Raw genomic sequence first — 27,977 nt, forward strand, 5'->3', positions numbered from 1 at the left:
ACAGAGAGAGTGCACTCATGGGTGAGCCAGGAGAAGGGCAGAGGGAGAGGGAGAGAGAATCCTTAAGCAGACTCCCCACTGAGCATGGAGCTGACATGGTGCTTGAATCCATGCCCTGAGATCATGTCATGAGCCAAAAACAAGTGTCTGACCCTTAACTGACTGAGCCACCCATATGCCCCTTTTATTTATTTTTATAGTAGTCTCTATTCCCAATATAGGGCTTGAACTCAAAATGGATAAAAGACCTGAATGTAAGACCCAGAGCCATAAAACTCCTACAAGAAAACATGATGGTCTTGGCAATGATTTTTAGGATTTGACACCAAAAGCAAGGGAACAAAAGCAAAGAAAAAACAGGGTCTACTTCAAACTAAAAACTTCTGCATGGTAAAGGAATCCATCAATGAAATAAGAAAGCAACCTCCTGAATGGCAAAGAATATTTGATAGTTATATATCTGATAAGTGGTAAATATCCCAAATATATGAAGGACTCATACAATTTAATATCAACAAACAAATAAACAATGACTAAACAATGGACAGAGGGTCTGAATAGACATTTTTCCAATGAAGGCACACAGATGGCCAACAGGTTCACGAAAAGATGCTCAACATCGCTACTCACCAGGGAAATGCAAATCAGAACCACAGTGAGATATCACCTCATGCCTCTTGGAGTGGTCAGTATCCAAAAGACAAGAAACAACAAGTGTTGGTGGGATGTGGAGAAAAGGGAACCTTGTGCACTCTTTGTGGGGATGTAAATTGGGGCAGCCACTGTGGCAAACAGTATGGAGTTTCCTTGAAAAATTAAAATTAGAAATACTAATCCAGCAATTCCACTTCTGAGCATTTATCTGAAGAAAACAAAAACTGAAATTCAAAAACACATGTACACTTCCATTTCATGGCAACATAATTCCAATAGCCAAGACGTGGAAACCACCTAGATGTTCATCAGTGGATGAAAGGATAAAGTAAGTGTGCTGCACTGGGTGATGTATGGAAGGTTGAATCACTATATTGTATGCCTGAAACTAATGTGACACTGTATGTTAACTATACTGGAATTAAAATAAAATAATTGTGCCACATCTATTAAATTATAGGTATATTATATACATAAAATATTTATATAAAATATTTATATATTTTATAAATAATATATTATACAATATTTATATAAGTATATAAATTTATGTAAAATTATATATATGTATATATATATATATATATATATATATACATATATATATATATACACACACACACAATTTAGCCATAAAAATGAATGAAATATTGGCATTTGTGACAACATGGATAGACCCTGAGGGCACTGTGCTCAAGGAAATAAATCAGGCAGAGGGACAAATACCGTATGATCCCAGTTATAGGTGGAATCTTAAAAACGAGACAAAACCAAACCAAACTTGTGGGTAAACAGAACAGATTAGTAGGAGCCCGAGCTAGGGCATGAGGAGTGGGTGAAATGGGCAAAAGTGTGAAAAGGTACAAATTTCCAGTTATAAAATGAGGAAGTCATGGGGATGTCATGTCCAGCATGGTGACTCTAACTAAGAAACTGTGTCGTAGGTTTGAAAGTAGCTAGCAGAGGGGATCTTGACAATTGTCATCCTGAAGGAAATTTTGTAACTGTGTATGGAACTTATTCTGCTCACTTTGCAATACATACAGATATTGAATCATTCCATTCTACACCTGAAACTAATGCAAGATGACGTCAATTATATTTTTACAACATCATCAACAACAACAATAATAATGAAAAGAAACATTTCATCCATAACATTGGCTCAGGTCTGAGTCACAAGTATCTTGGGTCCAGGTGAGTGTCGCAGGCATTCTTAGCCTATACCATCACTATCCATAGGCTTAGGCTTAAAGGAAATGATGATAAAGTCTATGTCATTGGGAAGAGCAATTAAGGAGTGAAAAGGAAAGACAACAGATTCAAAGTGAAAACTGTGATTTCATGTTTTCCTCTATGATGAAATTATATAAAAGGTGTTAGGTTCCAAGTATGGTTTTATCCATATGAGTAATACAACTCATGGTTATTCCTTCAGGAATTCTAGGGAAATTTTACTTAGCATGATATGTGTCATTTGAAAAGAAGTCATTTTTAAGAAATCAAGGTGTTCTATTAAAAGATACGGAAGTTTTCAAATATTTCTGTTACAAGGTTGGTAGAAATTGTGGGAACACATGAAAATGGACCAAGGGGAAAACTGTATGTACATCAGATAGAGCAGAAAACTTAGTAAATGGAGTATTCTGAAATTGCACAGAGAAGGTGGATTCTAAGAAATGGATATTTCAGGAAATACATAGGAGCAAATTCTATTTCACAATGATCAAAAATCATGGCTTTGAGCCCTACAACCAAGGCACTTCTTCACCATCAGGACAATTGTCCCTTTAATAGTTGCCCTCCTGAAGAATCTTATCAGAGCCTCCTTTATGTCTTTGTTCCTGAGGCTGTAGATGAAGGGGTTCAGCATGGGCGTGACCACCATGTACATCACCGAGGCTATTGTACTTCCGTAGGAGCTCTGGGTAACAGCAGAGCTCAGGTATACTCCCAGGACTGTACAATAAAATAAGGAGACAACCAAGAGGTGAGACGCACAGGTGGAAAATGCTTTATACTTGCCCTCAGCTGATGAGATTCTAATTATGGAGGAAATAATCTTAGAGTATGAATAAAGGATCCCAGCAAGGGGACCTCCAGCCAGGACCATAACTGAAATGTATATCACTGTGTTATTAAGAAAGGTATCAGAGCAGGCAAGTTGGATCATCTGATGGAGTTCACAGAAAAAGTGGGGGATTTCCACCTCTGAACAGAAGGAAAGCTGCAACAACATTAAGCTCTGTAATGAGGAATTCAGGACACTCATGATCCAGGACAGCAGAGCCAGGAGTCCACAGAGCCGGGGGTTCATGATGACCGTGTAGTGCAGGGGGTGACAGATGGCCATGAAGCGATCATAGGCCATCACAGCCAGGAGAAAATCGTCCCAGCCCGCAAAGAGTAAGGAAAAGCAGATCTGGCCGATGCATCCTGTATATGTTATAACTTTGCTCTGTGTCTGTATATTCACCAGCATCTTTGGGATGATGGTAGAGGTGACACAGATGTCTACAAAGGACAGGTTGGTGAGGAAGAAGTACATGAAGGTGTGGAGGTGGGAGTCAGAGCTGATGGCCAGGATGATGAGCAGGTTTCCAAACACAGTGATTAGATACATGGAGAGGAAAAGCCCAAATATGGGGAGCTGCACTTCTGGGTCCTCTGATAATCCCAGAAGAAGGAATCCTGAAATGTGGGTATCATTGCCTCGTCCCATGTGGTGGTTTGATGACTAAAATTAGAAAAACATGGTTAATTTTAATACAAGTGGGCATTAGTAACATGGTAGAAGTGTTATAATTACAATGAGATGAGAATAAGCAGGCATAAAAGAAAGTGGATAGGGTGTTATCTTTACTGGGAGTTCAGGAAGACCTAAAACAGGGTGACATTTGAGGAGAGACCTTAGGGAAATCTGTACAGGTAACACTGTGGACATGTGTGCCCTGTAGGAGAAAGAGCCAGGGCAAAGTCCTTGAGGAAGGCACCTGTTTAGAATGGATACCCAGGACTCAAAATGGAGCCAGTGTGGTCAGGAGAAGAGCAAGAGGGAGAGTGATGAGTGGTGGTGTCAGGCGATGTTGAGGAATGAGGTGGCCTCCCCACTGCAGGTGAGACTTCAAGACACACAGAATCTTTCACTCACATGGTGTTCCTTGCACTTCGTTAATTTGTTTCCATGGAAACCTGTCTATAACAATGGATCCATTCCTTATTCCCAGGTGTTGGTTAACATCCTGGAGTCTGTATTTTAAGGTTCCCGTACTGGCACAGTACAGAGTCCTGGGACCATGTGACTACCAGTCTCCTCTCACCTCCAGCTACAATATTTAGGAAAGAAATGTACTAGTTAAGCTCCCAACATCAAATTATCATTACCCTAATGAATATAGAAAAGTCCCCAAATTCCAGGTGGTAATATTTCCATGAACATGTAATTTGGTGCTCTATTTTAATATGACCATTTTGTTCTGTATTTTGAGAGATGTAACAAACTAAAAGGAGACAGAGAAAAGGAAGAAGGGGGAGAAAGGTCTAATAAGCCCAGGTGGTCCCTGAGAGATCTTGATGATGAGAATGTTTCCCTGGTTCTGGCTGCATTCCAACCCTAGCGGTATCCCCTTGATGCCCAGAATAATAGAGCTGCGAAATCCAATTTCTCCAAAAGAGAAAAGAATAATATATTTATGCTGCCAAAACACCATAATGTATGAACATCTGCTAGAAATATGAGTAAAAAAGTAACCTGCAATTGACCAAAGGAAATCCACAATATATGAAAATAGTGGTGATTTATCAAGAAGAAATGATGAAACACTTTCTAAATGATATTAAATGCAAAATTTTGGAATCAGTGTATGAGTTTCATCTTGGATCTACCACACAGTAGCTGTTTGAAATTGGGAAGACAAACAATTCTTTCTAAAATGATAATATTCTTACCAGAATAGGGGGGATAGTGGTATCCATCTTCCTAATGTGGTCCATGGATTTATTTCATATATGTAAAAAATTGAGCATAGTTACTATTGGAATTGTTATTCTCTTTGTTCAGTCCTGCTTGTGTGTGTGTGTGTACATACAAGTGCGTTTGTGTGTTTGCAAATACACACGTTTGATCATCATTTAAAAGCCATGCTTGCTGGGACAGTAAAAAAAAAAAAAAAAAAGGAATCTGCTGCAGAAAAGGAAAAACATGATTTTAATAGAAGGCTAGTGGCTGCTAATATGGGAAAAACAGTATGAATGAAGAGTCCATCAGAACCAGGTTGCAGAGGGAAAAGGCAGTGAGTGGGTGCTGATGTTACATCAGACTCCAGGGAGCCCATGCTGATGTCTCCACTGGCCTCATCATGGGGTCCACCTCAGGCCCCTGATCTAAGAGTCATTCCTGTCCCTATGCCCTGTTTATTTGACCACACTTGTTTTTATGTGACCCAAGAGAGGATGAGGTTGGCTCTTCTCTTACTTTCGTTGGTGGCATTCATTCCTTTGTTATCTTGGGCTTTTGGGTTTGATCTTTGTTTGGCACAAAATCCAATGGATATACACCAGTCCTGCTTCCCTGTTCCTTGTATACAATGCAAAAAGCTTTCCAGACCATACTCTGCAAAATTTGGCATGTTCCATGACAATCTACTCACTTTGTGTATGTGATTTATCCTTGAAGACCCAATGTTCTCCATTAAAACCTATGATCCAAAGGAGCAGGGCCTCACCTGGTTTGTTCACATCTATTTGTCCACAAAGGTGTGCGTTTGTATAGAAACAAGTTTTAAGAAAATGAGAATTCATTAAATAGAAAGAATGGTAGGGAAAATAAAATCATGTTATATATGGTAGATTCCAATTACTGTCTCCAACAAAAGTAAACAATAATTGTATACTAACATCTTACAGAAAAGATACACAATACCAACCTTCACATCAACATGGGTCGCTAATTCAGGATGAAATGCTTAAAGCTTGGAAATAGAGGCACTTGTGTGGTTCAGTCGGTTAAGCATCTGTGATGTTATGGCAGGTTATGATCTCAGGGTCCTGGGATGGAGCCCTGCTTCTGGCTCCCTGTTCAGCAGGGAGTCTGCTTTTCCCTCTCCCTCTACCACTCCCCCTGCTTGTGCTCTCTCTCTGTGTCAAATAAATAAATAAAATATTTTTTAAAAAATTAAAGCTTGGAAATAAAAGAATCGGAAAACATTCTATTAAAACATAGTACAGGCACCAGTAGCTAAAATTATAATTATGTTGTGTGTAACCTAAACGGACTCAATCATGCTTATGAGAAGGATGCAGGGGATACTTAGTGGAATACGAAAGAACATGTTTCACATAAAGACAGGAGGCGATAGTTATTTTAAAAAACAGATCTAATTCCATAATATAAAATAGTAGAAATAAAGACAATTAGATGTGCAATGAGATGACAATATGTGTAAAAAGCAATTCTTACTACTAAGGATGCAGAAGAGTTTCAGTGTTTTAAACCAATGAGGGGAACACGATGTGACCAACTGACAGACTTGACCACACAAAATATGCAGGCTCTCACTTGATCCCATAAATATATCTCTACACAATACAGCATTAAGTGCCAAAGAGAAAGCTTGGTGAAGAAATTATCATTCTTTTCTTGAAAGAATGGGATCCAAACACAATAAAACCACACAGATCCCAGTACATAAAAGGAATGAACCATGAGAGACTATGGACTCTGGGAAACAAACTGAGGGCTTCAGGGGGAGTGGGGAATGGGATAGGCTGGTGCTGGGTAGTAAGGAGGGCACGTATTGCATGGTGCACTGGGTGTTATACGCAAGTAATGAATCATGGAACTTTACATCAAAAACCAGGGATGTACTGTATGGTGACTAACATGATATAATAAAAAATATTATTATAAAAAAAAGCAATGTCCTTGCAAATACAATTTGCATATTGAAGACAATGGCTAACAAAGTAAACATATATTCAGCCTCCTTGGTAATAAAATAGTTGCAAAATGATGCTCCTTGGCATATCCCTTCATGCATATTAGGTAATTTTTTTTTCCAGTGAATATCAATGGGAATGACGATACTGTGAAATGCATGACTTAAAAACCGCCATCACAAGGTAGTATTTACCTCCATGGGTCTGGATCCTACTAAGAAATACAGAACAAGCTAAATATACACCATGTGAAAAATTTTTAAATAATGCTTTCCCTCCACTGCTCACACCTCCAAGCCTAATACTCTGTTTTCCTACTCCCCTTAGCTGCTAACTCCTTGAATATGCTTCAGTTTCACTGGAACCACTTTATGCCCCTCATTCCTTCCTCTGTCTCATCCAGCTGGACTTCCATTCAGATCACGTATCATCAGCAATGGTCCCTGTATTGCCGTGTCCAACAAACACTTGTTTTTATTTTTTTTTATAATGATTTTTTATTGTATCATGTTAGTCACCATACAGTACATCCCCGGTTTCCGATGTAAGGCTCGATGATTCATTACAAACACTTGTTTTTACAATATTTTAAGTAAATTATTTTTAAACTTAGTAGCCAACCCAGTCAACAAATATGTAATCTCTTGGCTCTAGGATAGGCTGTTTGGGCTCTGAGGTTCCACTTTCTCTGATCCTTTCCTGAAATACCTGCTGATTTCTGAAACTCTCCTGGGTGGGGTCTATAAGATGAAAGTCTCTGTATGGAGGTCCGAATTCCTCTCAGAACAGTTGATGATGAAGACCGAGAGCTCTGTTCCCAGGCAGGACAGGAGGAAAGAGTGAAGCATGAGCCCCCAGCCAGACTTGGGAGCTCAAAAGGAACAACCGTGCCCTTTCCTGCACAAGGATGCACCATGATAAGGGATTGCGGTGGAGGAGATATTTACAGCTCCCTGTGTCTGCTCATTAGGCACTGTTTCTATTGTTATTCCCACCTATGAGCAGATTACTTTGCCCATGGGTCTGGACAGGAAGGAAGTTCTTTCCTGCCAATTCTCTGTTCCCAGGAGACCAGATTACAAGTCAGGTGAATCCAGTTATTATTACTTCTTCTCCATGATCTTGCCTGCCTTCCATAGCTCTAACCTCCATGCATTATATCCCAATTTTGAGTTAACGTTTTCTCCAAATCTAAGACTGAGGAACTTGCTTAACCAGATCTCATGGACCTCCAAAGTACTATCTTATGGTAGAGAAGATCTCCTGGTCCCTCTAGGAAATTGCTAGTCCCCTCTTCAACATGAGAGACAGGTAGGTTACTTTCGCATAAACATGTTGGTACTGTGCCTTGGGTTTGTGATACTTTTGACTAATCAATCAGGTGATTCATGCTGATAATACAAATTCAGAGCTGCCATTTAGTGCTCCATTTTCAAACATTTGTTGATTATAAGATCCTATATGGACTGTTTTATTTCATTTTTGCAAGAGTCCACTCTGTAAGGTCTGTGCTATAATGAACCTTAATCTACACTTAGAAAAGTGGGGCTCAGAAGTTTGGAGTGAGCTATCCCGAGTTATGAGCTGAGGGAGGGATGAATTTGACTGGCATTCCACCAAGATATTTCCAGTTTTCATGCTCTAGGTCTCCACCAGGGACAATTTTGCCTCCAGATGACACTTGAAATTATGGAGAAATCACTAGCTGTCATAACTAGGGACGATTTTGCCTCCAGACAACACTTGACAATTACAGAGAAATCTCTAGCTGTCATAAGTAGGGATGTGCTACTGGTACCTAGTGGGTTGAGGCCAGGGATGCTGCCCTATATCCTAGAATGCACAGGATGATCCCCAACACAAAGAAGTATCTAGCACAAAATCGAAGGTGGAGAGTTTGAAAAACACTATTCTAGGCCAGAACGTCTCCAACATTAACATGTGTTTGAATCGTTGGGGATCCTGTTCGAATTCAGATCTGATTTGGCAGGATGTGGGTAAGGTTCAGAGATCTTATAATTGTAACTTTCTCAGTTGATACTGATGCCATCAGCCCTGGTCTGTGGACAAGTCTTTGAGTATTGAGATTGTGGTTCAGTGTTTGAGTCAGGGGTAGTTGTTTCTAGACCTTTTCAACCAAGAATCCTCATGCTCCCCTCAGGTCTGACCTTAGGAGGTAACATAATGGACTCAGTAGGCAAGCTTGTGCATACTTAAGTTTATGGCTGCTTCTTGAGTATTTCCCTACTGAGCTGTGCTGCATCAGGGGAGGGATGATGCCAGATGGAAGAGATGCATAGGACAAGGTATGGGGAAAGGGTGTGGAGCTTCCATGCCTTCTCCAGGTATGCCACTCTACCTGTCTCCATGTGTTCACCAAACTAAAATCTCTCTGAACCATCCTTTTGGGTTTCATGGAAGTTTCATGATATAGACACGATTGGTTGAATTATTGGCCATTGCTGATTAGACTCCACCTCCAGCCCCTCTCCCATCCAAGAGGTCTACAAATAGACTTCCTGAAACTAAAGTTTTGGTTCTGTAATTACAAGGTTGGTACTCCTGGTAGCAGCCCCTCCCCGGAGATACTCTCCCAAAGTCACTTCATTAACCTAGAAAAGGCATCTTTATGGCTCTCATCACTTTGGAAATTTGAAGTTTAGAATCTCTGTGCCAGAAACGGGGATGAAGACCAAATGTGTATTTTTTCACTATAAATCACAATATCTTATTTATACCTGTAGTATTGGAAGAAGCCTTGATTGGAATTCTGTCACAATGCATCCTGGTCTCAAACTCTGGCACAGGGGTTTTCAACCAGACATGATTTGCCCCTGGAAATATTTGCCCATTTCTGAGGGATGCTGCTGAACATTTATAATCCTTGAGCAGCACCCAACAGAAATATTTATCCAGTCCCAAATATCAACAGTGAGATGGTGAGAAATATGATTCTAGACCAGCATTTCTCTACCTTCAGTGTGAATACAAATCACAAAAGATTGTATTTAAAATGCAAATTCTGATTCATCAGGTCTCCTAGGGGCCCAGGGACTCTGCATTTCTAACAAGCTCCCAGGTGGTGGTAATGCTGCAGGTCCTGGTCTAAGGGGCACAGTTTGAGAGCAAGGCTGTGCTCCTGTGTTAGAGTCACATGTAAGTAGTTTTTGGTCGTCTCCATCAGGAAACTCCTGTGTTTGTAATTTTGGAAGAAAAAGTTTCCACATAACTCTAGGTGTTGGTAAATTCTCTGTTCAAGTCTTTTATATAAGGGCTCTTGGGTGACATCAAATAATTTATATTTTAAGAAGACTTTGTAGTAGGCAGAACAAGGGCTTCCAAAAGATGTCCACATCCTGATGCAAAGAACTTTTGAACATCTTTGTTTACAAAGCAAGGAGAAATGCAGCTAGTAGACGGAATAAGGCTGCTAATCACTGATCTTGCTATAAGAAATTTAGCCTGGATTATCCAAATGGGACCAGTGTAATCACAATGGTGCTCTAAACGTGGAAAAGGGAGGACTAAAAATTGGAATCTAAGAGAGACATTTTCAGATTCTGTGGTGAGGGCTTGAAGATGAAAGAAGGGCCAGGAGATTAGAAAGGCAGGTAGCCACTGAAAGGTGAAATAGGAAAGGGAGTGAATTATCCTCTAGAGTGTTCAGAAGGATTGCAGCCCTGCAGACCTCTTAATTGTAGCCCAAAGAGACCCATTTCAGGCTTCTTACCTTCTAGAAACTCAGGATAAATTTTTGTTTTATTTTTATTTTTTAATAATATTTTTTATTATATTATGTTAGTCACCGTACAATACATCCCAGTTTTTGATGTAATGTTCTATGATTCATTGCTTGCATATAACACCATGCAATACGTGCCCTCCTTACTACCCATCACCAGTCTATCCCATCCCCCCCAAAGCCCTCAGTCTGTTTCCCAGAGTCCATGTTTTAAGCCACTCATGTGGTCATTTGTTACAGCAGGAATAGGAATGAAATACAGACATTTGTTCAAAAAAATATTGTTTGTAGGAATGGAGTTTGAGCCTTTCAGTTCATTCAGTGAACTTTCCTTAGGTTAAGGCATTTGGTATTGAAATCCCTCCTTAACTGAAAGGAGATAATTAATTTTAGTTTGGACATATTCTGCCCTGTTAGCTGGACAGTGATTTCCTGCTGCATAAATGTAAATGTGGTTTTGACTCTGAGACTCTCGAAGATTTGAGATAAAATACAATTCCTTATTAAAATTAAGAAAATCTTTGTGTCAAAATTCTACATTCTTTCTCTTTTATGTTGATTCAAATGTTTCTTCTTGTCATTTGTATCCCTTCCAATGTTCAGGTTTTCTTTCAACACAACAGATGGGATTTAAATACGTCTCTGCGTGTCTACATAAATGTGTGTGAATGTGTTTATTTGAGAGCAAGATGTATACAAATGTACACACACGTAAACGTACTCACACTCCTAATCTTGAACGTTTCCTTTGGACTCAACAATGTGCTTCTCCATGTTTATTTCTGATGACTGTAAGAAAGACAGACTTCATTAGGTAATCAAGAGAGGCCCGAAGGACATGCCTCTTTGCACAAAAGACGTGACCTGAGCACTTGACTGGGCAGGAACTCAACCTCCTTAATGAGTCATCCTCTGACCTTGAGGATATATATGGATGATATACGATGAATGATATTGATATTGTTCAATCATTGCCTATTTCATGGCTATGACAAAATTTAGAAAAGGAGATATTTCATTTAGAGCAAAGAGTCCTATTTGCATATAGCAGAAAGAGGTAGATGATTGAATAAACACACCATAAACATGCCATCCAATTCTTCACTGAGTGAAGTGAGTATATGGACAGCATAAAATGAAATATTTTGCTCAGGGGCGCCTGGATGGCACAGCGGTTAAGTGTCTGCCTTCGGCTCAGGGCGTGATCCTGGCGTTGTGGGACCGAGCCCCACATCAGGCTCCACCACTGTGAGCCTGCTTCTTCCTCTCCCACTCCCCCTGCTTGTGTTCCCTCTCTCACTGGCTGTCTCTATCTCTGTTAAATAAATAAATAAAATCTTTAAAAAAAAAAAGAAATATTTTGCTCAGTAATACAAAGTATTACTTTCAATTTTTCTTCATCATATTAAGATCTTTCCTGGTTCAAAGGCCATATGAAGTTAATGTATTTATTCTAAAAAATGTATCCGTGTAGACTCCACGTGGAGATCTGTACTGGTAATCATTTTGCCAATTAGTGTGGTGGGTACAGTGGACACAGCTTCACAGGGGAACATGATCATAATAAGGAGAGTGGAACTCAGTGACTACCTATAGGATAAATCTTAAGTTAGTCTACATTGTCAGGATAAGCAGTGAAGGCAGTGAGGTATGAAGTATTGATGAACTTCTGTAAGTGAATAAATGGGGGCTCATACTTTCCTTTATTGTTATATTATATAAATGGCCTTGATTACCAAAAGTAGTTTTTCTATGTAAATAATAAGACTCATGACTATCCTTTTAGTAAAATGAGAAAAATTACTTGGAATGATATGTGTTGTTTGAGTAGAAAGTATCCTTAAGAAATCCATGGTACTCTATGACATAAATAGGAATTTCCAAATATATTTGATCAATGCTAGGGAAAACTTTGAAAAGGTAGGAAATGGACAAAGGGAAAAACTGTCTGCATATCAGACAGAGCAGAAGCTCAAGAAAGTGAGTAACTTAAATGCATGGAGAAATTGAATTCAAGCAAATGGAAATTCTAGGAAATAAATAGAAGGAACTGTTCTTGGCTCTGAGGCTGTGAACCCTTCAAACATGGAGAATTCTGCAGCACCAGGATGATGGCTTTTACATCACCCCCATGCTGAACCCCAATGATTCTTTTTGGAGCCCTCTTTAGGTCTCTATTCCTTAGGCTGTAGATGAAGGGTTTCAGCATGGGGGTGACCACCGTGTACATCACTGAGGCTTCTGCACTTGCGTGAGAGCCCTGGGGAGCAGCAGAGCTAAGGTACACTCCTAGGCCTGTACAATAAAATAAGGAGACAACAGAGAGATGAGATGCACAGGTGGAAAGTGCTTTATACTTGTCCTGAGCTGATGAGATCTCACATATGGAGGAAACTACCCTAGAGTAAGAATAAGGACCCCAGTCAGGGGAGCATCACCCAGCAACATAGTTACAAAATTCATCACCATGTCATTAAGAATGGTGCCAGAACGAGATGCCCACTACCTGATTGAATTCACAGAAAAAATGGGGGATTTCCATGCCTGTACAGAAGGACAGCTGCAACTCCATTAAGCTCTGTAACAAAGAATTGAGACCACTGATGACCCAGGACACCAGAATCAGCAGTCCACAGAGCCGGGGGTTCATGATGACTGTGTAGTTCAGGGGGTGAGAGATGGCCATGAAGCAGTCATAGGCCATTGTGGACAGGATAAAGTCATCTAACTCTGCACACAGTAGGAAAAAATACATCTGGCTGAGCCTGCAGAGTTAATAACCTTGCACTGGGCCCTGTTGTTCCACAGCTTCTTCAGGATGGTGGTGGAGGTGAAACAGATGTCTACAAAGGACAGGTTGGTGAGGAGGAAGTACATTGTCATCTGGAGGTGGGAATAGAGCTGCTGGACAGGGGTATGAGCAGATTCCCAAACAGCATGTTCATGTACATGGAGAGGAAAAGCCCAACTATGAGGGGCTGCAGTTGTGGGTCCTCTGGAAATTGCTGAAGAAGAAACACTGAAATTCGTGTATTGTTGGGCAGTACCATGTGTTGGAGATGACCAGTAGGAAAGAAAAAAATAACATGATAAATTTTCAAGCAGATGGGCTATTTATTTATTAATTTTTTCTTTATTCATGTTTAAAGTTTTTTATTTAAAAACCAGTTAGTTAACCTGCAGTGTGATAATAGTTTCTGGTCGACAATACAGTGATTCAACACACCCGTACAGCATCCAGTGCTCATCAGGACAAATGCCCTCCTTCATCTCCATTGCCTGCTTCCTCCATCCACTCACCCACCTCCCTTCTGGCAAACATTAGTTTGTTCTGTGTAATTAAGAATCTGTTTCTTGGTTTGTCTCTCTCTCTCTTTTTCCCCAATAGGTTCTTTTGTTTTGTTTCTTAATTTTCACATATGTGTGACATCATATGGTATTTGTCTTTCTCTAATCAACTTACTTCGCATAGCACAGTATTCTCTAGCTCCATCTACGTCATTATAAAAAACAAGAGTTCATTCTTTTTGATGGCTGAATAATATTCCATTGTATATACATACCAATTATTTATCCATTCATCAGTGTATAGACACTTGGGTAGTTTTCACAGTTTGGGTATTGTAGATAATGCTGTTATAAACTTTGGAGGGCATGTGTCCCTCTGGATTGGTATTTTTGTATTCTCTGGGTAAATACATAGTCGTGTAATTGCTGGATTGTAGGGTTATTCTATTTTTAACTGTTTGAGGAACCTCCATACTGGTTTCCAGAGCACCTGCACCAGTTTTCATTCCCACCAACAGGGCAAGAGGGTTCTTCTTTCTCCACATCCTCGCCAACATCTGTTGTTTCTTGCCTTGTTGATTTTACCTACTCTGACAGGTGTGAGGTGACATCTCATTTTAGTTTTGATTTGTAGCAAATGGGGATTATTAACAGAGTGACACATTGCAATTTATATTTTGCAATCAAGAACAAGCTATATATTTTTTGTATAGATCTGATCCCATTTAAGGGATGTTACCTGGCATCCCTGATTAGGAATTCCTGTGCACTTCTTAATACCCATCACCAGCCTATCCCATTCCCCCACCCCCCTCCCCTATAAGGAGGACACATATTGCATGGTGCACTGGGTGTGATATGCAAGTAATGAATCATGGAACTTTACATCAAAAACTAGGGATGTACTGTATGGTGATTAAGATAATATAATAAAAAATATTATTTAAAAAAAGGAATTCCTGTGCATTCAGCCTTTTCCCTAAGAGGGCATGTGTTATAGTTTCAGTGAGAAATGCTTTCCCGCATTTGAGGAATAATGTTGAGCACAAAATCTTCAAGACAAAGAGCATAGGGTGCTGAGTTAGAAAGCTCATCCTTTGGGTAAACACCTAGCAGTGCAATTGCTGGATCATAGGGTAGCTCTATTTTTAACTATTTGAGGAACCGCCATACTGTTTTCCAGAATGCCTTCACCAGTTTGCATTCCCACCAACACTCCGCAAGGGTTACCCTTTCTCCACATCCATGCCAACACCTGTTTCCTGTGTTAATTTTAGCCATTTTGACTGCCATGAGGTGGTATCTCACTGTAGTTTTGATGTGTATCTCCCTGAGGATGAGCGATGTTGAGCTTCTTTTCATGTATCTGTTGTCCATCTGTATGTCTTCTTTGGAAAAGGGTCTGTTCATGTCCTTTGTCCATTTCTTAACTGGATTATTTGTTTTTTGGGTGGTGAGTTTGATAAGTGCTTTGTCACTTTGGATACTAACCCTTTATCAAATATGTCATTTGCGAATATCTTTTCCCATTCCATAGGTTGCACTATTAGGTATTTACCCAAAGGATACAAAAATACTAATTCAAAGGGATACATGTACCCTAAATATTATAGTAGCAATGTCTACAATAGCCAAAGTACGCAGAGGGCCCAAATGTGCACTGAGTGATGAATGGATAAAGGAGTTTGGTATATATACATACACACACAGGAATAATCCTCAGGCACCAAAAGGAATGATTCTTGCCAACTGCAATGATGTGGATGGTGCTAGAGTGTATAATTCTAAGTGATATAAGTCAGAGAAAGACAAATACCATATGATTTCACTCATGTGTGGAATTTAAGAAAGAAAACAAAGAACATAGTGGGAGGAAAATAAGAGAGGCAAATCAGGAGACAGACTCTTATCTATAGAGAAATAAATTGAGGGTTAATGGAGGGAGGTGGGTGGGGGATGGGTAAAAAAATTGATGGGGATGAAGGAGGGCAGTTGTGGTGATGAGCAGCAGGTGTTGCATGGAAGTGTTGAATCACTATATTCTACCCCGGAAACTAATATTTCTCTGTATGTTTACTAACTGAAATTTAAATAAAGACTTGGAGAAAAAAGAGAAAGGTCTATAGGATCCAAGGATAGAGAAAGAAGATACGTTAAAAAAAATAAATATCATATACCATGTCAGATTAGCAACAGGTGCCATGAAGGAAAAAAAAAAAAAGTCGGTATAAAAAGGAGTGGGTGGGGAGGGTGATAAGTAATAGTAGTTCAGGGAAAGCTGCAAAGAAGGTGACATTTTAACACAGGCTTCCAGAAAGACTAAGCAAGAGACAGGAGGATATCTGGGGGAGGGCTGTGCCCTGCAGGGAAAGCAGAGCAAAGGCCCCACAGAAGACACTTACTGCAGATCTGCAGATCTCAACATGCAGTCAGTGCGGTGAGGGAATGAGTAAGAGGGAGAGAGGAGAGGTGGTGGCAGAGAATGTTGAGGACCGAGGGGGCTTTCCTGCCACTGATGGGACTTCAAGACACAGAGAATCCTTCCTTCACATGGTGTTCTTTGCATCTTACTAATTTTCTTCCAAGGTATTCTGTGAATAGAGATGGATTCCTTCCCTATTTCCATCTGTTGGTGAACATTCTGTATCTACGGGTCACATATTATTGCATGAACTCCAGTACCATTGCGTGAGGACTGCTCATGCCCCACAACACACACACACACACACACACACACACACACACACACACACACACACCGTGCACTATGAACCCCTGGCACTGCATTACTACCATGTTTTTCTCACCTGCAGCCACAATAGTGTTGAAAGAAATGGTACTAGGCAAGCAGTCAACATCAGATTACCTTTACCCTGAAGTGTCTGTAAATAGTACTTAAATTCTAGTTAGTAAGCCTCCCAGGGACATGGAAACAGAGGGCTCCATTTTAATGTGATCATCTTGCATTTTAAAACACTTAGAAAAAATAGGTCCAAAAACACAGAGAAGAAAAAAATGGACACAGGAGTTAAAAGAGATCTAATAAGCTCAGCTTTTCGCTGAGAACAGATGAGCAGAAATCTTCCCTGGTTCCGGCAGCATTCCAGCCCCAGTTCACATCCCCTGATGCCCAGGATAATTAACAAAGAAGGAAAATACCAGTGTATGTAAACAAGAAAGCAGTGGTATCTTTATGATGTCAAGCCATTTTACTGATTGAATATCCCTCTGGAAAAAAATGTGCAAAGGGAATAAATTGCAATTTACAAAAGAATATATAATGTATGACAACAGAAAGGGATTTTTAAAGATAAAATAATAAAAGACTTTTTCGAATGATTTTAAATGCAATGTTTTTGGAATCAGAAAACCAAGTTTTCAATGTCAGATCTACCACAAATAAGCTGTTTGAACTTGGGAGAGACAAGCAATCCATTCCAAATGTGACTATCCTCGCTCAGATAGTGGGGATAGCAGTACCCATCCTCCTGGGGTGGCAGACACCGGTCATCAGGATAAGTAAACACTTACAATACAGTTCCTTCCTGTGAGTAAATCAGTGATTATCACTGAAGAGATTTGGCTGGGTTTTTTCTTCTATCTCACAAATGTCTCAGTGGTTTCCACACCTCTTGGTAATGAAGTATTACAAAGTAAATGTAGTTAGCATACCTCTCTTTGCATTATAAACACAGTTTTTTATATAAATACTCAGTGTGAGAGAAGATTCTGAGAACTGTATGTCTCAGGAACTGCTGTTGCAAGGGAACAGCTACCTGTGTGTCTGGGGTTTTCCATAAACACAGCATACTCGAAAACACCACATCTTAAAAAGCTCACCACACATGCCTCCAAGCCAAATACTCTGTTTTCCTGCTCCCTTTCGCTGCAAACTCCTTGGATATGTTCTAATTTCACTGAAATCACTTTATGTCCCTCATTCGTTCCCCGTCTCATCCAACTGGACTTCCATTCACACCACGTATCATCAACAATAATGCCTGTATTACTGAGGCCAACGGACACTTCTCTTTTGAATACATTACATAAATTAATTATAAATGAGTCTATCTAGTCTCAGGTGACCTCAGGAAATATTCTCAGGTTCCATTCTCTCCGATCCTTTCCTGAAATACCTGCTGTACTCTCAGACTCACCTGGGTGGGGTCTATAAGATGAAGGTCTCTGTGTGGAGGTGCTGATTCCTCCCTGGATGGTTGATGATGGAGACCGAAGCTCTGTTCACAGACAGGGCAGCAGGAAGCAGTGAAGCATGGGTCCCCCAGCCAGACTTAGGAACCCAACAATAGCAACCATGTCCCAGCCAGTCCAAGGATTCACATGCTGACGTTCTACAGCAGAGGAGATATTTACAGCTCCCTGTGTCTGCTCACTAGGCGCTGTTTCCATTGTTACTCCCACCTCGGAGCACTTCATTCCCTGTGGGCCACTGGTCTGGACAGAAAGGAAACTTTTCCTGCTGAGACTCTGCTCCTGGGAGGCCAGAGTAGAAGTCAGGTGAATCCAGTTTTGTATTCCTCATTCTCATGAACTTGCCTGCCTTCCAGAGGTCTAACCTCCTTGCACTGTCCCTTATTTTTTTAAAGATTTTATTTATTTATTTATTTGACAGAGAGAGAGAGAGAGAGCCAGCGAGAGAGGGAACACAAGCAGAGCAGCAGGTAGAGGAAGAAGTAGGCTTCTAGCAGTGCATGGAGCCCGTTGCGGGGCTCGATCCCAGGACTCTGGGATCACGCCCTGAGCCGAAGGCAGACACTCACCCAGGTGCCCCATGCACTGTCCCTTAACCTTGAGATGATATTGAATTGTTTTAGTTGAGGGTTTACTTTACCATTTATGGCTTTGGGGTGATGTTAATAAATAAGCCACATGATCCTTTTTGTGTGTGGTTTTGAATGAATATTTGAAGTACTCACCCTGGAGTCTGAAATAAATTTCTGTTTGATTCTTCAAAGTGAGGGTCCCTGGGTTAACATCAAATACACCTTTGAAAAATATTTTTAGACACAGAATAATATCCCCAAAATATTTCCTCATATTAACCTACGGAATCTTTGGATATGTCATGTGTCATGACAAGGGAGAACTAAAGTTATAAATGGTATTAACATTACTGGTCAGCTGACCCTAGGTTAAAGTTATTCTGATTATCCAGGTGGGCTCAATAGAACACAAGGGTCCTCCAACTGTGGCAGAAGGAGGCAGAAGACTTGGAGTCAGAGAGATTTTGAGATGCTATGTTGCTGACTTTGAAGATAAAGGGAGGGGACATGAGCAGGGAGTCCAGGTGGCTCTAAAACTGGAATAGGCAAGAAAAATGTATTCACCCCAGACCTCCAGAATGAACTCTTTTCTGTAGACACTGTTTTTAGCCCAGAGAGACCTATTTCAGTCTTCTCTCTTCCAGAACTATCAGAAAATAAATTGATTTGTTTTAAAGCAGCAGCCTGGTCATATGTCACAACCACAATAAAAATCTGAATAAGACATTTATCCGATAGCACTTTGCTCAAGGCAAATGAAATTCAGCCTTGGATCTTATTCATTTATATTCTCTTGAATAAAGATATTTGGTGTTGAAATCTGAAGTCACTTTGGAGTTGTTCAACCCCAAAAGCTGTACAGAAAATCTCCCATACCATGTGCCATACTGACCGTGCAGGCACGAAGGTAGAAATATCGAATCATTAAGGCCACTTGTTCTATCTTAAAGTTCGGGCTCAAATTTTTACATAATTTTACCTTTTAACAAATCCTTTTTTAATAATAATATTTTTTATTATATTATGTTAGTCACCGTACAGTACATCCCTGGTTTTTGATTTAAAGTTCCATGATTCATTAGTTGCATATAACACCCAGTGCACCATGCAATACGTGCCCTCCTTACTACCCATCACCAGTCTATCCCATTCCCCCACCCCCCCTCCCCTCTGAAGCCCTCAGTTTGTTTCCCAGACACAAGTCTTTTTTTTATTTTTAATTTTATTTATTTATTCGACAGAGATAGAGACAGCCAGCGAGAGAGGGAACACAAGCAGGAGGAGTGGGAGAGGAAGAAGCAGGCTTCCAGCGGAGGAGCCTGATGCAGGGGCTCAATCCCAGAACGCCGGGATCACGCCCTGAGCCCAAGGCAGATGCTTAACCGCTGTGCCACCCAGGTGCCCCCAGACACAAGTCTTAATCCAAATGTTTATTCTTTTCATTCTTATGCTTTCACACTTTCTCTCAAATTTACTTGTGACATGAAAGTTCACCTAATAATGAGTCTGTGTGTGCATATGAGCACCCATGTTTACTTGAAGGAAAAATGCCTACAAACACACACACACACACACACACACACACACACACACACTCACTCATCATTCCCCTCACCATTGAACATTTTCATAGGAATGTACAAAATATGACCACACATTTATTATTCCCCACAATATTCCTATTAAATTAGTTTTTTCATCCCGTGTTATCTTTAGAAACAAGAACTAGGGCACAGGGACAGTAAATTTTAATAAGTTACAGAACAAAATATTTAAAGCTTATTGTGCACTTTCTCCAATTACTTACAAACTGAACCATTCAGAATGTGCTACTAAATTTTGTATGACTCCTTTAATGCATCAAACTGTATACTTTATTTAAAAAATATTTTTTAGGAGTTATAGAATAATATTTTTTCATTTTTTATTTTTTCCTTCTTTTCTTATTATGCTATGTTAGTCACCATACAGCACATCATTAGTTTTTGATGTAGTGTTCCATGATTCATTGTTTCTGTATAGCACCCAGTGCTCCATGCAATACGTCCCCTCCTTAATACCCATTACTGGGCTACCCAGAGCAATGTATACTTTCAACACCATCCCGATCAAAATACCAATGGCATTTTTCAAAGGGCTGGAACAAACAATCCTAAAATTCATGTCGAACCAGAAAAGACCCCGAATCACCAAGGAAATGTAAAAAAGAGAAACAAAGCTGGGAGCATCACGTTGCCTGATTTCAAGCTGTACTACAAAGCTGTGATCATCAAGACAGCATGGTACTGGCACAAAAACAGACACATAGACCAATGGAACAGAATAGAGACTTTCGAAATGGACCCTCAACTCTGTGGTCAACTAATCTTCGACAAAGCAGGAAAAAAGCATTCAAAGGAAAAAAGTCTCTTCAATAAATGGTGCTAGAAAAACTGGACTGTACAGAAGAATGAAACTTGACCATTCTCTCACACCATACACAAGGATAAACTCTAAATTGATGAAAGACCTTGATATGATACAGGAATGCAACAAAATCCTAGAGGAGAACATGGGCAGTAACCTCTTTGACATGGGCCACAGAAACCTCTTTCATGACATGTCTCCAAAGGCAAGGGAAACAAAAGCAAACATGAACTTTAGGGACTTCATCAAGACAAAAATCTTCTGCACAGCAAAGGAAACAGTCAGCAAAACAAAGAGGCAACCCTCGGAATGGGAGAAGATATTTGCAAATGACAGTACAGATAAAAAGCTGGTATCCAGGAGCGCCTGGGTGGCTCAGTCATTAAGCATCTGCTTTTGGCTCAGGGCGTGATCCCGGCGTTCTGGGATTGAGCCCCGCATCAGGCTCCTCTGCTGGAAGCCTGCTTCTTCCTCTCCCACTCCTCCTGCTTGTGTTCCCTCTCTCGCTGGCTCTCTGTCAGATAAATAAATAAAATCTTAAAAAAAAAAGCTGGTATCCAAGATTTATAAATAACTTCTCAAACTCAATACCCAAGAAACAAATAATGAAATAAATAAAGGGGCAGAAGATATCTGATCCTCTTTATTCTGGTGTTTATTCTGATAATTGAAGGTAGTGCTCATGATTACTGTATTCTTCAAGTTTATGTCATGTAACTACTAAAAGTGAGTCCATTGAGACCTCTTTGAGCTAACAGCAAGATTGGGAAGGTCATGCATGTGTGCATAAAACTCGTGACTCTGAATCAGATCGTGGACTGGAATCCAAGCTTCCTGGTAAGTCATCCTGTGGTTATGAGGATCATATATAATGGGTGATACTGATATTGTTCTTTCACTGCCCCTTTAGAAGTTATAACAAAATTTCACATAGTAGGAGATATTTCATTTAGAGAAGGAAACATATTTGTATGTAGCACTGGAAATTTGCAACAAGAAACCAAAAGAAAATTTAATAAAACCCCAATCACGCCACCACTCTTTCATATTAATAAACACTCCTTACCAATGAACCCTGATATTCCATAATTCAATAGGTAGAAGAAATGCCTAAGATGGAAATATTTTCCATGTAAATAAATGTATGCTTTAATATTTTCCTTCATCATCCTTAAAGCCAATTTTGACTCTAAGGCCATATTATGTCAACCTATTTTTTTCCGTAGTTATCTCTCTGTGTAGATTCCACTTGGACACACGTATTTTATTTTCATTTTTTTTGCCAGTGACTATGGGAGGCATGGTGGACACAAGCTGTATAATAACAGGATCCTAATGTGTAGAAAAGTCCCCATGAGCAGCTAGAACCACCAGTATGTCAAAGTCTGCATTCTTGGAAGAGCAGTGAAGGTAGTGAGATACAAAGGAATGATGCTCACAAGAGGGAAGGACTGTGGTCTCAGGTTTTTCTCTGTTATAAACATACATAAATAGCTGTGGTGGCCAAAAGTAGATTTTCCATAGGAGTAGTATTCAGTCAAAGGAAAGAAAAATACTCATTATGATATATTCTATTTTAGAAGAAATTATCCTTAGCACATCCATCTAGTCCTTTGAAATAAGCAAAAATTTCCAAATATTTCACATCTGAGGTTAGGAATAACATTGAGAGAGTAGGAAAATGACAAAGGGAAAATCTGTTGTGTGTCAGAGATATCACAAAGCTTACAAACAAGAATTACATACATTGTACAGAGAGGTCAAAAGCAAAAGGCAGAAGTTCTAGGAAATAAATTAGGGAAGCAAGTACTACTTCCACAATCTGCATAAAGAAATCACAACTTCTGTCTAAGTCCTCAGGCCTTGCAACCATGGGCACTTCCTCAGCTCAGGACCATTGACCCTTTCAGAGCTTCCATCCCAGAGAATCTCATCAGAGCCTCCTTTATGTCTCTGTTCCTCAGGCTGTAGATGAAGGGGTTCAGCATGGGGGTGACCACCGTGTACATCACCGAGGCCACTGCACTTGCATGGGAGCTCTGGGTAACAGCAGAGCTAAGGTACAATCCTAGGCTTGTACAATAAAATAAGGAGACAACAGAGAGGTGAGATGCACAGGTGGAAAATGCTTTGTACTTTCCCTGAGTTGATGAGATCCCACGAATGGAGGATACTATCTTAAAATAAGAGGAAAGGATTCCAGCCAGGGGAGCACCCCCCAGCAGCACAGCTGCAAAGTACATCACTGTGTTATAAAGTTGTCAGAGCAGGGAAGTTGCATCAATTATTGAGTTCACAGAAGAAGTGGGGAATTTCTACCTTTCTACAGAAGGACAGTTGCAAGACCATTAATCTTTCTAACAAGGAATGCACGAAACTCAGGATCCAGGACACCAGAACCAATAGGCCACAGAACCAGGGTTTCATGAGGGCCATGTAGTGCAGGGGGTGACAGATGGCCACAAAGCGGTCTTAGGCCATCACAGTCAGGAGAAAGATGTCTAATCCTGCAAAGAGTATGAAGAAATACATCTGGCTAAGGCAGCCCTCATAAGTGATCATTTTGCTCTGAGTCTGGATGTTCCACAGCATCTTGGGGACAGTGGTGGAGGTGAAACAGATGTCTACAAAGGACAGGTTGGCCAGGAAGAAGTACATGGGGGTGTGGAGGTGGGAGTCAGAGCTGACAGCCAGGACGATGAGCAGGTTTCCAAACACAGTGATCAGGTACATGGAGAGGAAAAGCCCAAATAGAAGGGGCTGCATTCTGGGTCCTCTGAAAATCCCAGAAGAAGAAACTCTGAAATTCCTGTATTGTTTCCTGGGTCCATGTGGTGGAGGTGACTAGCAATACAGGTGAAAAATAACAACAAATTTTCACACAAAAAGTCATTGCTCACATTGGGAAATGATAAAATTTATATAGTCCAGTCAAATACAAATTTTAATATTTTATGAATGGATCGGCACCCCTCTGAGGGTATCCCTATTTCCTCTCTGATTAGGAATTTTCATTGCAACATCAGATGTTCCCCAAAAGGTCAGTTATTGTACAGTTTGAATAAGAAATTATTTAGTGCACTTTAGGAATATATAGAGTGTTGACGATGTTCAGAAATTCCTAGTCATAAAGTAAAGGGTGTTGAAAAGCAAAAGTCTCTACAGTTCAATGATGCTGATAGGGAAGGAGCAGATATAAAGATTAAATAATCATGTGATGGGGACAGATACTATGAACAAAACAGAAAAAGGTTAGAGAGAGTGTTCATGGGGTTTTAAGTTGGGTCTTCAGTCAAGGTTAGCTAAGAATGTGACATTTGAACAGAGACCTTAAGGAAAAGAGGATGGAAGATGGGAGGTCTTCCTGGCAGAGGGAATGGCTGGTGCACAGGCCCTGAGGATCAGCTTCTGTCAATAAATCAAGGCTCAGAAGGAAGACAGTGTGTTGAGGGGAATGGTCAAGAAGGAGAGTGATGAGAGGTGGTGACAGTGAATTTTGTAGAACTATGTGGCCTCATAGCTGCTTAAAGTTCAAGACACAGGGAGTTCCTGGCTCACACTATGTACTTCTTCCACTTTATGATGTGGTTGCATTAGCGTCCCGTCAGTTGAACATGCCTTCCTAGTATCATCTGTTGGTTGAGTTTGTCCTGTGTATTATAAAGTTATACAAGTATATAGAAGGACTCATAATAGAGAAGCCCACATATCCCTGCTCTGAGGACTGCTCTCCGCCATCAAGGAGCCCGTGTGCATGTGCACATGTACACACACACACCCACTTCACATACACACAACACAGCACACCGCATTCTCCTGGTGTGAGTTACTTCTATGTCCTTCTCACTGCCTGCCCCAACACATTGGTTAGGATATGAATGCAAACACATAATATTACCTTTCCCATAATGAATGTAAAAATAGTAACCAGAAATTCCTATTTGTAGCTTCCCAGGGACAAATCATCTTCAGTCTCCATTTTGAAATGGCTACATTCTGACCTGTATATAAAGAAACATAAAAAATTGTGTTCAACAAACAGAGAGAAAGAGCGAGGGAAGAAAGAAAGGAGAAATAAGATGGACATAAAGAGTAAAATGGTTTATTAAGATCAGTTGTTCTAAGAGAATGTGAGGAAGGAAAGCTTCCTTGGTGCTGGTGGCACGCAATCATGGATTTATCCCATTTATACACTGCAAAGAAATAAAAGAACAAAAATAAATTGTCCAAAAGACAAAGTAGTGACATCTTTATGATGTGAAACACCATAGAGATTGAACATCATAAGAGAAAAATGAGTAAAAAGAATAAAGTTGGTGGTTTTTAGCAGATAGCTGATAACAGAAGACTTGTTTTTCCTCTGCCTATTTCTTTTTTTTATAATAATAATTTTGTATTATATTATGTTAGTCACCATAAAGTACATCCTTAGTTTTTGATGTAGTGTTCCATGATTCATTATTTGCATATAACACCCAGTGCTCCATGCAATATGTGCCCTCCTTAATACCATTCCCCCAACCCCCTCCCCTCTGAAGCCCTCAGTTTGTTTCCAAGAGTCCATAGTCTCTCGTGGTTCATTCCCCTTCTGTTTACTCCCCCTTCATTCTTCCCTTCCTTCTCCTACCGATCTTCCTGCTATTTCTTATGTTCCATAAATGAGTGAAACCATATGATAATTGTCTTTCTCTGCTTGACTTATTTCATATTTATTTCACCATCTGGTTTTTATTTGGTCCAATATAGGATGAGGTCAGCCCCTTTATCACTTTGTTTATGTGACATCTTTCTGTGTTTGTCGTTCTTATCCTTTGGGTTTTTGTCACTTTCTTGACAAGTCTGATGAGTACAACTACTCAAAGTTTTGTTCCTTGTCCAACATGCAAAGCCCTCCCCGGACTCTGTAAAATCCTACACACCCCATGGAAATCCATCCTCTTACTCTGAATACTCTTCATGTGACATATCTGAAGACATTATCTTGGACTCACATTATCTCACTGCACTCTTGTCTGTCACTCTGACAAAGCAGCAGGGACTTCACCCGCTCTGTTCAACTTTTTCTTAATGGGTTTGGGTGTATATGCACTTACATTGAAACAAATTCAAGAAAATGAGACATTATGAAACACAGAGAATGACAGAGGAAATAAAACGAGATTAAAAAGAACAGTTTCATTTGCAAATATATTCTCCCATTCTGTGGGCTGCCTCTTAGTTTTTTTGACTGTTTCCTTGGCTGTGAAGAAGCTTTTTATCTGGATGAAGTCCCACAAGTTCATTTGTTTCTCTTGCCTTTGGAGATGTGTCATGAAAAAGGTTGCTTTGGCCGATGTCATAGAGGTTACTGCCTATGCTCTCCTCTAGGATTTTGATGGATTCCTGTCTCACATCAAGGTCTTTCATTCATTTAGAGTTTATCTTTGTGTATGGTGTGAGAGAGTGGTCAAGTTTCATTCTTTTGCATTTAGCTGAATCATAAAATGGGCAGAAGATATGAACAGACACTTTTCCAATGAAGACATACAAATGGCTAACAGACACATGAAAAAATGTTCAAAATCATTAGCCATCAGGGAAAGTCAAATCAAAACCACACTAAGATAAGTGAAATAAGTCAAGCAGAGAAAGACAATTATCATATGATTTCTCTCATCTATGGAACATAAGAACTAGGAAGATCGGTAGGGGAAGAAAGGGATAAAGAAAGAAAGGGAGGGTAATCAGAAGGGGGAATGAAGTATGAGAGATTATGGACTATGAGAAACAAACTGAGGGCTTCAGAGGGGAGGGGGGTGGGGGAATGGGATAGACTGGTGATGGGTAGTAAGGAGGGCACGTATAGCATGGTGCACTGGGTGTTATACACAACTAATGAATCATCGAACTTTACATCAGAAACCAGGGATGTACTGTATGGTGACTAACATAATATAATAAAAATATTATTATCAAAACAAAACAAAAGAGCAGTTTCAGTACAACTGTATTCAACAACATTGAAGGGAGTTTAGAGAACTAACTGAAACATGAACTGCAGGAGCAGTAATCCCACAAAAATCAACATAGACAAATAATAAAATTCCCCAAGACCTTGAGATAAAAAGATATCATGTGTAAAGTTCTTAGAAATTTCTGGACATACTGTATGGTGACTAATAAAACAAAATAAAAATTATAAAAGAAAGAAATTTCTGGACATAGCTGACACTCTTTTAGTATGTGTTGAATGAATCAGGAATTCGGTCTCATTATATATGGGCATTTAATACATGACAAAGCTGCATTTCAATTTAGTTGGCAAAGATTGGATTACTGAATGGAAGCTGGCACAAATAGCTTTCTACATGGAAGAAATTTCAGTGATTCCGTATCTCACACATCTCACAAAAAATCAAAAGGTATAAACTTCAGTTTAGGAATAACCGTTCAATTTTAGATATACATCTGGAAAATTACATATAAAAACCACAGGAGGGCAAACCACTATGGTTAAGGCAAAAAACTCAGAATTAAGAAGATAGATATATTTAATAAAATTTAAAACTATATTATGACCAAAAATATCTAACTAAAAGTCAGTAGAGAAGCTGTGATTTACAACAATTTTTTGAAATGCTGATAATTACAGATAATAGGCATATCATATGTGGACACATAATAATAGCAGTAGACAAATGAACTTGTAGATCAAATCTAGGAATCTTCACTCGCGCTCACTAATAGTTTAAAAATTCAACAAGAAATCTCTTTCACACCCATCACCCTGAGAAAACACTCAAAGGGCTGTCACATTGATTGGGCTGGAATTTTTGAACAATTAGCAAAGAGGTACTTTCTAATTTTGCTGACAGAATTGTGAAGTGTTATATGTCTTGGGGAGGATCTGAAGACAGTTACAAATATTGAAAATACAGATGTTCTTTGGGGCACTTGGCTGACTCAGTCTATATAGCATGGTATTCTTGAGCTTGGCATTGTAAATTCAAGTCCCATGTTGGGTGTAGAGATTACTTTAAAAATATTTTTAAAAATACAGATACTCTTTAACCTAGGTTTTCTCAGTCTCTGCACTACGGATATTTGGAGCCAGAGAGTTCTCTGTGGTGGCGTGTGTACTGTGCATTATAGGGTGTTTAGACTGTCCCTGGCCTCCAGCACCCCTC

At 39.8% G+C, this 27,977-nt stretch overlaps 2 protein-coding genes across 2 annotated transcripts in view; both read right to left on the minus strand.

Annotated features, from left to right (window-relative positions):
- Positions 1–2,380: 2,380 nt before the first annotated feature.
- On the minus strand, positions 2,381–13,037 carry LOC113249127 (olfactory receptor 7A10-like). The gene is made up of 2 exons (XM_026490676.4): positions 12,840–13,037; positions 2,381–3,391 (listed from the first exon to the last, which is right to left on the minus strand). Exons 1-2 carry the CDS (start codon positions 13,035–13,037, stop codon positions 2,381–2,383), a joined length of 1,209 nt encoding a protein of 402 aa, XP_026346461.3.
- A 20-nt stretch (positions 13,038–13,057) lies between these two features.
- LOC113249130 (olfactory receptor 7A17-like) overlaps positions 13,058–27,977 on the minus strand; it is a 45,346-nt gene continuing 30,426 nt past the window's right edge. The window contains exon 3 of the mRNA XM_057311998.1: positions 13,058–13,216. Coding sequence (XP_057167981.1) covers positions 13,058–13,216 — 159 coding nt within the window. The remainder of the gene's footprint in view (positions 13,217–27,977) is intronic.

The sequence above is a fragment of the Ursus arctos genome, unplaced genomic scaffold (genome assembly GCF_023065955.2).
Source record: "Ursus arctos isolate Adak ecotype North America unplaced genomic scaffold, UrsArc2.0 scaffold_14, whole genome shotgun sequence".
Lineage (NCBI taxonomy): Eukaryota > Metazoa > Chordata > Mammalia > Carnivora > Ursidae > Ursus > Ursus arctos.

Excerpts from the sequence above, each read along its gene's own strand:
- LOC113249127 (XM_026490676.4), bottom strand. The coding sequence starts at position 13,037 with ATGGCCTATGACTGCTTCATGGCCATCTCTCACCCCCTGAACTACACA. Across the intron at positions 3,392-12,839 it reads TTTTCTGTGAATTCAATCAG|TCATCAAACCACCACATGGG; the intron begins GTAGTGGGCATC and ends TTCTAATTTTAG.